At 41.0% G+C, this 14,008-nt stretch overlaps 1 protein-coding gene across 3 annotated transcripts in view; it reads left to right on the top strand.

The window, feature by feature from the left end:
* LOC119174986 (transmembrane protein 135) overlaps positions 1 to 14,008 on the top strand; it is a 41,022-nt gene that overhangs the window by 917 nt on the left and 26,097 nt on the right. For 2 of the 3 annotated variants that reach the window (XM_075894868.1, XM_037426145.2), the window contains exons 2-9: positions 2,590 to 2,717; positions 2,764 to 2,856; positions 7,067 to 7,100; positions 7,184 to 7,249; positions 8,020 to 8,066; positions 9,095 to 9,136; positions 10,326 to 10,425; positions 11,131 to 11,283. In XM_075894868.1, the coding sequence (XP_075750983.1) occupies positions 2,686 to 2,717; positions 2,764 to 2,856; positions 7,067 to 7,100; positions 7,184 to 7,249; positions 8,020 to 8,066; positions 9,095 to 9,136; positions 10,326 to 10,425; positions 11,131 to 11,283 (567 nt within the window). In that variant the 5' untranslated portion in view covers positions 2,590 to 2,685. The remainder of the gene's footprint in view (positions 1 to 2,589; positions 2,718 to 2,763; positions 2,857 to 7,066; positions 7,101 to 7,183; positions 7,250 to 8,019; positions 8,067 to 9,094; positions 9,137 to 10,325; positions 10,426 to 11,130; positions 11,284 to 14,008) is intronic. The other variant, XM_075894867.1, reaches the window with a different exon arrangement.

Below are 14,008 nucleotides of genomic sequence, written 5' to 3'. Positions count from 1 at the left end.
TACCCTTGACCGCTTTTAGGCGCCTCGGGGTTCGAAATTAGGTTCGTAGCACGACTGGAGCGCCGGAGCGGCAGTCCAAGGCGTTGTCCCCATTGATTTGGAAGGGGCGCGTTTCGGTCGTGTACACCAAACGAGGACCGCGAATTCTGTTCGATTAATAGGAGCATTTGGCGTGGCATAGCTGTAGGATTGCCTTCTTTGCGTCCACGTTTGTGCTCAACTCTGCAACTAGTGGAGTGTGTGCCAATCTGTTTAGTGGGCCCGAAGGAAAAAAATTCGGCAGATCCCACGTATCTGGGAATCAACTTTATGCGAAGCACGTGAAGGAAAGGTGGCCGTGTTGCATTTTTTTTTTTATTGAGCGACACGTCATGGAACGACGCTTAATATGTGTACTATTGTTGCACGCAGAGACATATATTGAATAGTTGCAGATGTTTATATAACCAGTTTTCCACTTGCACAACGATGTCAGCTGGAAATGTGTTTTAGCAACACCAAAAGCCGATATGAAGCGCTGATGCTCGCGAACATGCGGACCCTTGAAACTGCTACATAAATAAATTACAGCGCATGGCCCCTCAGCACAATTGACGTTAACCGGACGTGACGGCTGTATGAAAGGAGAACATATGTAATGTTAATTAAATTGGGTAGGCAGCACTGCAACCACTATTGACGTTTGATGAAGATCAGCGTCTACTTGGCGTAGCTCTGTGGTAGAATGCTTGAATGCCACACAGAATGCTTGGGTTCGATTCCTGCTGCGACCCTGAAATTTATTATTTGCATTCGTCGGGTGGCCAACGCGGCTTATGTCAGGTTTTTCTCACTGACATTTATTCTATACCTTCGTTGGGTCGACAGTACCGATGTCGGGATCGCTAAACGCTCACGCGTTCAAATTGCCCATGTGTGTTCTCGTCGTACCTGGGTAGGTACTAAGAGTCTATCAGCTGTGGCACAAAACCGCTTACTAGCGGCACATACCCGCCCGTGAGTATATGTGCCACTGTCTGACGGGAAGTGTTTGACGACGTACGCGACGGGATTGTGACATTATTCATGTCTTGACCAGCGCGTTATATTCGTCAAACCATCTTACCCTCCCATGCTAATTTTGGTTCAAGCCAAGTTAAAGGGGTAACCACGAGAGCACCCAAACGTAAGGGGCTAGATAGAGATGCGCTCAAAGTCGCCGAAGTTCGCTAAGAAATGCTTTGCATAAAGAAAAACAAAAAAAAACTAACTGTTCATCTGTGTAACTACAACATGGGCACGGATAGACTTCAGAAACACAATAGGACGAAGAAAAGAAAGGATTGGCAAGCTGGACACACATTTTCATCGCTTTTTCGGAGTTTTTTTTTGTGATGTGCGTGCGCAAACCAGCTGATCAACCACGTGATCAGAACTGAAAATTCAAATACACGAAAGCTAACATTTTGCAGTATGTAGTGGTGTCCCTCTGTATTGCACATAACTAAGCTGATTTTGTATATATATGTGCAACAATAAAGTTCTTTCCCCCGGTACACATCACTGAAATGCTGGTATGTTAGCTGCTTGATGTTTGTTTGATGCAGTTTGTGACCTTGAAACTGCCACGAATTTTGGCTGGTCTAAATTTTCACAATAAGGGAATTGGTATTTCTGCCGTGCACGAAGCCCTAAAATTGTCTGTTTCATAGACCAAGTAGTAGAAGTAAATAAGCTTTCCTGAAAAAGTAAGGCAGCCAAAGAAGGTTGCTTTACTTTCAGCTAAGGCTTGCCTAAGCTTCTGCGGGCAGGAAAGAATTGGCCAAATGAAAGCAGCAGAGAGATACAACAATTTTCACATACGATGAGGAAGTCGGTCGGTATTTTTTCAAGTGTTTATCAAGGAAAAGAAGCATTATCTTTGGCATTGAGGTTTTGGTCAATTACTTTTCAACTAAGGTTAGTTTTTGCCATGTCATTTTTGTTTACACCAGCATTGCTTTAGCAGACTTCTATAAGCCGCAAGTCTGGCACAATTTCTGTTTGCTTCGCTTTTTTTTTCCACGAACACTTTTCACCTCTGAAAAGCGTGGTGCATTACGTGCAACATCAATACCCAGTAAGAATGGCTCGTAATTTGGTACAGTTGCTGCAGCTTTCTGTTGGCCTTGAAAATCGTCTATAATCTAGTTTGATACCCCCTGGCAAATCCACTTCACATTTTGCTCTCTGTGCCTCCACTTCAAGGAGTAGCTTAGCACACATAAGGTGTCGTGCTGCTTAGATCAAGCGCATGGGTTCAATTACTGGCCACGGTAGGTGTATTTCGATGAGGTCTTAATGCTGAGAAGACAAGTGCCGTGTGATAAAATCTTGGTGCATGTTAAAGAACATCAGGTGGTCGATATTAATTTGCAGTCCGTCAATACCATATGCCTCAGGATCATATCATGCTCCTTGCATGTAAAAGCCTTACAGCTTACTTCAAAAAGTAGAGTTCACATTTGCCTTCATTCACTTCTCTGCGGGCAAAGAAAAATAAAGAAAAAAATAATAAAGCTTAGCCACACTACTATGGCAGACTATGGGGCAGCTGCAAGGTTTATGCAGGTAGCACAGCTTGTAAGCCGTCGGACCTCCAGACGGGCATTCGCAGAGACGCTGCTGAGTAGCGTGCGATCAGCATCCTTCCTCGGCTACAATGTGATGCTCTTCATGTTTGTCATCTGTGCTCTGAGGTGAGTTAGGGCAACAACAACGACGCACGCTCGCCTCCATCATCAGGTGGGGCTTTGGCCGCCTTTATTTGCAGAACTCCACCTTTGTGGCCGGGCTGGCATCGGGCTTTCTGGCCATATTCGTCGAGCATCCAAGCAGGTGACACACAGCTCTTTTGTGTATCCTTAATTTAAAACTTAAAGCCATTAAACATATATGAAATGTCGGCAAGCATTATTCTCATATATATATATCTTTTCATATATGTGTGTGTGTGTGTGTGTGTGTGTGTGTGTGTGTGTGTGTGTACGTGCGTGTGTGTGGCCTGATCAGGTTTCTTTTGAACATAATGTGGATCAATAGCAAGATTTCAGCTGTTGACTACCCTTGTGAGTTGCTGAGTACCCCTTGTGATTTAGAGCTAAGTAATGTACAACAATTTAGAGCTAAGTAATGTACATATTTTCATTTGCAACATCTTCACTTCTTATTTTGTTAAATCAATTTTAACTCGAAAGACTTGCATCAATGCCAACAGTACTTCTAGCGGGCAGAATCGCAGCAATGTGACATGGTTATATTAAAAAACAGCGTATCCAGTAGACATCAAAACTAAAAGTTTTGATGCTGCGTTTGAGAAGTGATCGCTGTACTGTCGCTATTTTGGTGAATCGATGCATTGGAAAGAGCATTGTGCAGAAATGGCTCATGTTGGTACTGCAGCCTAGTTATCTTGGTTTGGGAAACTGGTAAACTCACACTACTAGCCGTTGCACAGTCTTATGCATGTGCTAAATGGAAAAGTTTCTGGTAACAGAGGCTTTTTCCTTTCCATTTATGTGGCCAAATACTTGCTTAATATCAAGGTTTATGCTGTATTTTTGATGGCTCTGCACCCATAAGCTATATCATTGAGCCCACCATGTGATCATGAGAACTTTTCACTGTCATGGTCATGGAAACGTTACATGCTAGCCGCCTAAAGCCATATTACAATGCCCTCGCCTCGTCTGTTCCCCAGATGCCAGGATGGCTTCTCTTCACCCGTCTGGTCAATATTTTGTGACAGATGCACCTTTGTGGTTTTTGGTAGAACTTCAAAAAAAGACCAACTTGTGTTGTTATCTCAGGAAAACGTGTGCTGTTTGCCGCATTATACCAGTCCTCTTCAATGCAGAAAATATTGGTACAGGATTATGCAGAATTTCCCTTCAGCTTAATGCTTGATTTTGTGGAACACGCAAAGATGATATGTTGAAACTCGCTATGCATGTTGGCGGCTGTTGCAATTCTGTTGACTTGGTTTATGTGGCAGCTGCGATGAGAAGTTGAGGGACAGTGTGCAGGTTATGCTAAGTGAGGCTGTAGCCACACAGGCATGCGTGATCTGAAACAGTCAAAGCTCAGACAGAAAAACTGATTTAATAGTTACCTATGCGTCACGCATAGGTAGCTTCCAAAAGTCATGCAAAACCTTGGTTCATAGGGGCTGTAATGTTGCGTATAGTTTTTCAGTGTTTCTCCAATAACAGTCGATTCTGAGTTTCTACCAGCAGGTAACAGCATTAACACAACACCACCTCCATAATGTGAGCATTCGATGAATTGAAAGCGTCGCTAGCAACCTTAGCGACTAATTGTATGTTGAATTCCTAGATTTGTAAGCACCCTTTCTTTATTGCCATCTATGCCACACTCCACAACGGCCAGCATCCAGCTGCTTGCCACGAGCAATTTGTCGGTATCTGGAGTGTTTCATTGCTTTGACACTGCCCAGCCATTTGGCTACATATAGTGCTACTGCATTCATATTGTAAAATCAAGCAACAACAAACACTACTGTTTTTTTTTTTACTGCTACCATGCTATAGACATTTCCCTGATAGTTCATTTAAAGCATCACTTCCGCTCTCTTCGTCGTTATAGTTATGCCTTTTCAAGCAAAGCTTGTTATAGAGTCACAGGTTTTGGTGGTGCTGGTGTTGTACGCAAAAATCCAGCACTGCATTTGGCACTCGAAAGTGTGCCAGTCACAAGCGTATTTGTCGCATCTTTTTTTCTTAAATAGCCAAGTTCACTTTAAGTGAAGCTGATAAAAATGCAGTTGTGTGATACTGAAAATATGGCCGGGCCTGGTTCAGCAACTTTTTGCCATGTGCTCCTTTCGCCAAACACCTCAAACCTATATTGTAGCTAAAATCTATATTGTCTACTATTATTGGTATTCAGGAGTAAACTTTGATTTGGCTCTTACAGATTTGAACTTTTCAATTGGGCCTCAATTGGTTATGTAAATGTAGTTTAATTGGCAGTAAATGAATGATATAGCAATATTTTGTGACAAAATTAGCACTGTATCATACTTTAGTCGCTACCGTTTTTTGTTTTGAGGGTGTAATGAAAACCACTAGACTTGAGCATTGAGTGATTTTTCTTGTAAACAGGCACATGGTCCTCGTCTATCGGGAGCGTTTGTTTGTTCTGAGCATCCTGTCAAGGCCTTTGCAAAATGCTTCAGCTCTCCTTCTTCTTAGCAGGTTTCATGCCACATAGTTTGGGATCAATTCTTCCTTTTCAAGGAATAGAACTTCATTTCTGTTGTCTTTCATTTCACATATACCTTTTCGGAGTGAAAGAAGGATATAGTACCGTATTTAAAAACTCTGACCGGCAGGTAGGCAGGAGTAGAAAGGTCGGATCATTCGAGTGTTGCAATACTGTATTGTGTCGTTCAGTGAGTACCAATTCACCCAAGAAAAATCAGTTATGGAGCAAAAGCACGATAACAAAGCAACTTGGTCAGAAATGAAACTGATTGAATGGGGTATATTGGTCGTTTTTGTCACGATGGTTAACACAGTGGTGATTCAATGGCTCAGTTTGATTCAGTCAGGTGTTGGATTTGGGTCATCTCTGATTGCAAACTGCTTTTTTAAGTTCATGTTACAATCAGTATGATGGTCCCATTTTGATTACAAACATTTTGAATGTGAAACACACTTGCATGCATCTAATGTTCTAGTGGAAATGAGCTTAGTTTTAAGTGCAAAGCAGTTTTTTGTGTGCTGCAGACACATTCAGCCTTTCTGTCTGCGTTTGTGTCTATATATCTATCTAGCCACCTCTGTCTTGGTGCTCTCGTGATCACCTTCATAAATTGGGGTAGACCAAACTTAGCATGGAAGGGTAAGAGTGTTTGACAATTATTACTGTCTGGTCATGACATGAATAATGTGAAAATCTGCTAGCATATGATGTCAAATCCTTTTCTCCAGACACGTGTGGCACATGCTCATATACGAAGGGCCGCGGTATAGGTGTTTCACAGTTTATATCTAAGGAGGAGTGGTGAGAACACACATTGGCAATTTAAATGCTAGAGTATAAAAAAAATTGACGTCAACACCATTGGCTTGACTAATGCAAAAAATAAATGTTATGGTCCCAGCAGAAATCAAACCTAAGCATTCCTTCTCTTGTGGTTTTTTCGCGCCCTAAGCTACGTTAGCAATCGAGTAGGTATTCTATCACAGAGCCACGCCAGGTCTTGGAACTGCTTTCGAATAAAACCCTATGTAGGCTTAATGTTGGTGAAACGCCATTTGTGGTTGCACTGCTGCCGATCTTATTTTATAAATATTATATATGTACTCCAATGATACAGGCGTCATGTGGGGTCAGCGTCAATTATAGTTATGTGCCATCCACTGAAGTTTGGTTTTTGTAGGACTATTCAGTGCTACCATCCTCGCAAGCTCAAATGCTACATCCCAGCTTACTGCTTCTGGTGTTGGTAATACCCATGTTGCTCTTTTCATCGTTTTGCAACTGTAAATAACTCGTTATATAAAACATATGTGACTGTTCAACATACATGTCTATGTGTATAACATATGTACATATGTACACTGTCATTTTATAACATTTTGCTCAAGAAAAAAATTATACCATAGTCAGCTTCCCTTTGCATGCTTCGCATGACATCGATTCTCATGTTACATAGGATCTGCTGAATTTTTTCGTTCCTAGATTGTTCGCCCTTAGAGAAAAATTGCACATTTGCATGCCCCATTTGCCAATAACTGATGCCCTCTCAATCATGTGCTTGTCAGTGATCAGCCATTTTTAATATGGCAGTCTGATCATTTATTAATGTCACTCACCTTTGTTGCCTGGATATGAAAAGCAAGACTAGCCTGTTGCCTAATTCATTTCCATGAGAGCTCGTGTTGGTCACTATATTAGGGTTCCTGAAAAAATGTAGTGATACCTATTTTACATTTCACTTGCCAATGCTGGAGTCCTGTACTGTCTTTTGCAGCAGTGCATGAACTGCTCGAAATTTGGTTTTCTTTCCTGTCAATTTCAGGCGTCGAGTTTTGTCGGTGTACATGCTCAATCAGGTGAGCTGGAATTTGTGGTTCTATGTGGGATGACATTCACTCACCGTTAAGAAGTAAATTTGGAAACGTTTGCTTCTCCACAGTGCTCTGAGATCGTGTTCAACTGCCTGCGTAGCCGAAACCTTGTACGTGATGTTCCTCATGGGGAGGTGAGTCAATCGTCTTGCATGTTTCTCTTAAAGACATTGTCATGATTGTCAGTCAGGGCAATCATTCTAGTAAGTACAGTGTAGAAAAGCAAAGTTTACATGGATAAACTATAATTAAACTTGTATTCTCATTGTCAGTGACTGTAGGCCATGCACCCATGATAACTTATTTTAGATCCCCTGTTTTTTTTCTTCTTCTATACTTCATATAATGAAAGCAGATCACTGATACTTGCATTTTGCTAGTGCATCAAAGCTTTCATTATTAGGGCTCATATGGTGACCTCAAATGCAAATGTGCACTGTTATGCATGTTCTGAGAACTGAAACAGTCTTGGCAATGTCACAGGACCAGTAATGCTATGGCATTTGTGAGCAACTTTCTAATGGCACCTCGACAAACAATGCTCGTACCTTGTGGTTGCCATCATAATGCAAGTCGCATGCTTTGGTGGCTAACTGGCTACTGCATTGCATTGCTAGCATGAAGCCGCAAAACTGCCTAATGCAGCCACATTTTCTGACATTGTGTGGACTTTTTTGGTGGCATATCATTTAGCTGGCAATCTAACGCATCAAATGTGCCTTGCAATACAGTAATTACAGTGTAAAAATTGAGACACAGCAAGCAAGATTACACAGGTACTTAATATATTGTATGTTGCTGTCCCATCTTTCGTGCTGTTGTTAGAATTTCCAGTTTGATCAGACTATCAGACTAGAAAAACATTGTAAACTTGTATTACACATCTGCAACTTGATATTTTCAGGTGTTCATGTTTGCTGCGAGTTTGGCGGGCTTCCTATATTGCATTAGGTAAGCATTCTAATGAATGTGACGGCACACTTGAATTTACAGAAAGGTGTGCCTCACACAGGAGTATATCTCACTCGTGCACATTTAATAGGCTGTAGCTGAGCATGGAAAGTCACTGTTCTAGTCTGTAGGCTTATTACTGCATGGACCGATTGGTTATTCTGTGATTTAAACTTAGCTCCCTTGAGGCTATAATTCAGTGCCTGAGGCCACTAAGGCATGGACACAGCTTCCTGTGGAAATTTCAAGTCTCTGTATGTGCTGATGCACTCACCAGAGGTATATCATCTGCCCTATTGTATTTATGCTGGTGTAATTTCTGATTCAGTGAAGAAAATACTCCGGTATAGCTGTTTATAAATGGTATTGTCAGCAGTATTGTGACCATAGTCTGCTGATGTATATTATCAAAGCACTATAAGTGAAAAAAGTGACGCAGAAGGGAGGTGGCAAAGCAAACCTGTTTTTGGCGCTATTTTGCTGTCACTCTGTACCATATTTGGTACTCAGTCGTGTCAGGTGCCTGGCTGTGAATGCTGCCCTAGTAAACCATTCACACGAGCAGTGGGCACTTGAAATTACCCGGCATCATTTTTTGTGCAGTTTAGTTTGTTGTGGGAGAAAGTCAAGGATGACAAGCATACAGGTCAACCGAAACTCAATATCCAGTATTCTTGTGTACCCTTGCAAAGACAATAGAGTCAAGCACTTCCAGAGGGGGCATCTAAACAAGTAATCTTATCAGCAGGTACATGAAGCACCTTAATTCTGTTCTGCTGTGATAATTGAAGAGAAATGCCTTGTTAAAGGATCACTGGGTAATCTACAGATTTGTATTAATGTTAGTGAGTGAAAGTACTGCTACACTGTAATTATTGCAAAGAGCCATAATGTTTTTTCGCTCCCACAAGATGGGCACAAACACAACTTCCAGGATTCATGTCAGCAGTGATCAGAGCAAAGGTTTTTGTGATTTTGCATACTGTTATGGTAGCCATCACAGCTATTTGCATATTTATCTCACGCAGGAACAACAACAATCTGAAGGACCCTGTGTGCAAAGCTTTAAGGTATGAATGAAGCACATACTCATACAATCATATGCATCTTCCACTCCTGTGCATAACTCTCTTTGATGTGCATGCAGCAGTGATCAGTGCTGCACTGGTAGGAAAGTTTCTTTTTTGGGAAGGTCTTTCTATAATGTGTTCTTTACAATTGCTAGGCCACAAAGCAGTCTACCTTATCAACAAGCTGCCACCAGATTTTTCTAAAGCTTGGGCTGCACTTACCTCTGTTTGCAGCACCTTCGCATGTTTTCTTATTTGCTGAACATCAGCAAAGAAATCTGTGGTACTCTTTTGAAAAGGTCCTTGCCGTATATTACGCCGCCTGGCCGAAAAAGTATTTAAAAAAGACAGTTTTTATAATGCATCAAAGTACGAATCCACATTTGTGCATGTATACGGAGTAATGAGACATATTCCTCTAATCTTGTTCAATTGATGGCACATTTGCATAAATTATTCTTCAGGACAGTGTAGCATCTATTACCATTTGCAGTCAGTTTCTCTTGGCTCTGCAGCGTGGCATAACTTACCTAGAAGCCTTGCACTGATATAGATCTTGATGCACTCGTTGAAGCTGCTATGACAAAAAGAAAGTGGCATGCATTAAATTATAACCTTACGAATTCCTTAAAAAATGAAATAAAAAGATAAATTGTGAAAAAATGCATCCAAGCATGCAATTATTCATGTGACAACAGGTGGCTGATTCTCTTCCCAACAAAAAGAAAACCTTGAACAGTAAAAAGTGTATACACAAAGCAAAAAGGTAATCCTTAATATGATAGATAACAAGATTCGTACATAATTGATTAGAAGTAATCAATAGTGGACAAGCTAGTCTAGGCAGTGTGTGCCCCACAATCTCATCTGTCTGTGATGATGAAATTATTTGTGGAACAAGCAAGACATTACAGGGAGCTTGAGCAGCCAATAAACACCACACTTAAGGCAATGTCACAAGGTTCGCCAACTTACCTAGGCATTCGCACTTACTTTAAAACCCTGTTAACCTATGCTCAAAGCTTCTTTCACCACTAATATGTGATCAGAGGTATATATGTAGTAGAATTGAATAACAAACACTTTGGAGCTTCGAATTTTGGTGTTGGAGGTCCTTTAAAATGTAGTTTGCTTAACATATTCCGTTTGCAAATTTTGTGCATAATGAGGCACATTATTCACAATGCAGACGCCTCATGGGTGCAGAGGAATTCGCAGTCCCCGCAGTTGCGGCTGACACAGGACAGCCATGTTGGCACTTGGGAAGCTGCTGGCGGCATGCTGCCGAGGTTAGTGCGGCGGAATGGAGCTGAACTACCTTCATGTCCCTCAGTCGTGAAACCTTGCCCTCAGCCCATAATTATTTTCATTTTGTGAAATTTACTAGCCTCCCTTGGCGACCTGCCTAGCGGCTTTTCCATGCCCTCACTCACAGGTGGACAGTTATTGTCAGGAAAGCTTGCTTGCCTGTGCTAGGGCATCCCTGTTGCCTCTACTGTCCCATTGCAAGCTGGGGATGGATACAGCAAAATCACTTGATGAAGCCAGAGATGGTATGAGTAAGATATCACAGTTACAGTATTCATTGATTTAAATGTGAAAATTTAAGGCTAAACAATAAACATACATTCGTTTCCAGTGTTAGTGTATCATTCTGTTCCAGTTTGTGTACCGTCAGTGTAATTTCTGCTTGGATTATATCAGAGCCAACAATGACTTCAGGAAATAAACGTGATGTCATGACAACAACAAAAAAAAAAAAAATCGGCCAACTGTGGATTTAAAAAACTGGACAGGTGGTAATCTTACTCGGAGAGTTTAATTTTTTCATGTTTTATGGTATAGCACAAACCAGTGGATGCTTAAACCTTTATCTCCACTCCACAATTAGAAGTCGAAATTTGCACACTGTGAGATCTCAAACACTGGACGACGAACCTTGTCACATTTCTGCACTCCTTGCTTCCTTTAACACCCTTCTTTCTCCTGCGCAGGGCATGCCTGCACCATTTCTGACAGGCTATGGTCTGCAAGCCCTGCTGTCTCTAGCATCACCACGTCTGCGTCGCAGACCTTGGCAGATATTTAGCCGATGGGCACCTATCGCACAGGGGACATTTCTCGCCAGTGCAGTGGGCCTGTTTCGGGTGGGTCTCTCAGCTTCCTTTCCCCTGTTTCACATGTCCAGGTGAAATGTTGGAGGCTTTTATGCCATGTGAGGTCAGTGCATGTTAATGAACTGTTGTGTAAGTCATACGAAGTCCTCCACTGCAGTGTGCCTCATAGTCATATCACGGTTCTGGCACATAAAACTCCAGCAATTATCATTACTGCATGTTGGCAGCCAAACATAGCTGCCTGTGACGCTAACTGGACTGCATCACCCATACGTGAAGCATCCCATGACTAGGCCACTCTTGCGAATTCTCACATGTGCAGGTGCAAATTACTGGTAAAAACAAAGCGACAGTAGCTTTTGGGTGACATTGCATTTCAATTTCGGATTTCAAAGGTCTGACAAACTGCTTTTTTAATACTGTAAACTTCTCAATTTAACTAAATACTTTGACTGTGTTCATCATTTTTTAATAGAGTTTCAACTATATAATTTATTACTGTCTTATTCTACAAATTTGCAGATTCACTTATTTTTTTAATGCTTTTGTATACCTCACACCGTCAACTTTATGGACTCATACCCGAAACCATAGCAAAAGTGCATTATTATTTTTGATATCTATTAAAAGTGAACATTTTTAATCGAGTGGCCATTGGAGACATACAGTTGTTGACCAGTAGGCACAATATCTTTTTTACAATTTTAATGACACCTCTCTGCTGTCATGGTGTCATGTCAGAGTAACAGTGTTATTAATTAAGTAAGTATTTAGCATTGTGTGTTTTTTGAGCTAGTTTGCACAGAAAATCAGATGCATTATGCCAGGTACGCTAGCTTGCTATAAAAAACAGCTTTTTTAATGATTCCTTCTCTGTTACTTGATCTCTGCGCTCTACTCATTGTACACAGAACCTCAGTACTCAATCATTAAGACAAAAATGTATGCGTCAACCAGCTTGTCCAAAATGACATGCATGATAGAATGTGTAATAACCGGTACGTTCACGCTGGCAAGAAATTCAGCCTGCTACAGCAGCTTTAAAAAAGTATAAGCACCAAAATCTTCTATGAAAATTTTATTATTTTATGTGGCAGGCCATTGATTGGGGCCCAATACTGACCAGAAAGTGCATGGTAGTGTCCCCAATAGTTTAATATTACACAATTAACACGGCATGTGCGTATTGTGTGTATTGACCTGCTCGTCAGAACTTCCCAGTATGCTTTCAATGAAGCGTTTTGTACAGTGCCGTGTCACATAATAGTAATTTGACGTGGAGCACCAAAGCAGTGATGCCAGCAATCCAAGGTGCATCTATGTTTCACACATGCGTCTCCACTTTGCGGCATGTAAAACACAATCTTCAAAAGCCATTTCCAATGGATGAAGCAACACAGAGGCAAAAATTTAAATGGTAGGCAGCCTGAAGTTTTAGCCGATGATTATTGTGCAAGTCTGAAGAAGGCACCACTTTTGGTTTATAGCCTTTGAAATTAATATAAATTACCTTCAAGCCATTTCTTCCTTATCAAAGTTCATCACAGAATTTCTTGCAAGCATATAAAGCTCATGCTGGACTCAGCTTATCATACCCTTTTGGTGTGTATGTTCCTTCAAGATGGTACAATAAGTGATCAACAAGAGAACAGTGCCTGCACCCATACACAATTAAGAAAACAGGCTGTCATGTGTGTATATAACAGTATCGACAGGAAAACAAAAAAAAAAGCTAAAGAATGTGAAGCTAAAGGAAAAACAGATGCTTACCTGAGAAGATGACCTTTGTGCAGCATGTGAAATGTTGCAGACAATGCACATATCATTGTAGAATACCAAAATATGCATGAGAATGTACATTAAAAATGTGATTTAGGGTTTAAAGGCTGTTATCACAGGGCAAATATGGTGAAATAAACATATACAACAGTACTTAATTGAGTATCATTAGCACAATTCTGGCGATCAATGAACTGCTAAAGATCCGGAGTTGCTCATATTTGTATTAACAGGTACAAACACAATTGCATTGGTCTCATTAAATAATAATTATAACAACCACCCGTGCATCTGTTAATGCCTTGCAACTCAGCAGTTCATGCCACTGTTAATAGTAAAAAACTGTCCCCCCTTCTGTGTTCTGTGTGTATGTGTTATGGCATGACTTTTTTGCATGTTCGAGCACTTAAAATATTCCAATTAATATTACACTATTCAAATGTGCATTGAGGCGAATTTCAGTCACACGATATTTCAAAGTATTCGAAATGAATGAATAAGCATATACCAAATTTACTCGCATAATCCTCGCACTTTTTTCGGCGGAATACCGATGCAAAGTTGGGGGGTGCGAGAATTACTAGGGGGAAACTTTCCACGAAAACGTACAGAGCGAAAAAGAAAACGAAGTGGCCGCAAATCGGGATTCTCACACCAGCAACTAACAGCGAGCTTTGAAAAGTACTAATTAAAGTTTACCTCAACAATAAAAGCAGAGGTTCAACACAAGGCAAGATTTATTTAAGACACAAAAAGTGCAAGCAAATAGTCGAGAATTAGAATACCATACGCAAAGCTTGTGGGCGTTGCGGTAGCGTTCGTCACTCAACTAGAACCGTCAAAGTGTAAGTTTAGGATGTCAGTATTGGGCTGATGGCTATTTAAAAGAATCGTCCGCAGTTTCCTTCTGAAGAAATAAAGTTTACCATCGGTCCCAGTCTTAGGCACACGGCAGGCCCAATGCGTCTTGGTGGCT

The sequence above is a fragment of the Rhipicephalus microplus genome, chromosome 5 (assembly GCF_043290135.1).
Source record: "Rhipicephalus microplus isolate Deutch F79 chromosome 5, USDA_Rmic, whole genome shotgun sequence".
Classification (NCBI taxonomy): Eukaryota; Metazoa; Arthropoda; class Arachnida; order Ixodida; family Ixodidae; genus Rhipicephalus; species Rhipicephalus microplus.
Note: the sequence above shows the minus strand (reverse complement) of the source record. Positions and strands in the feature narration are given on the sequence as shown.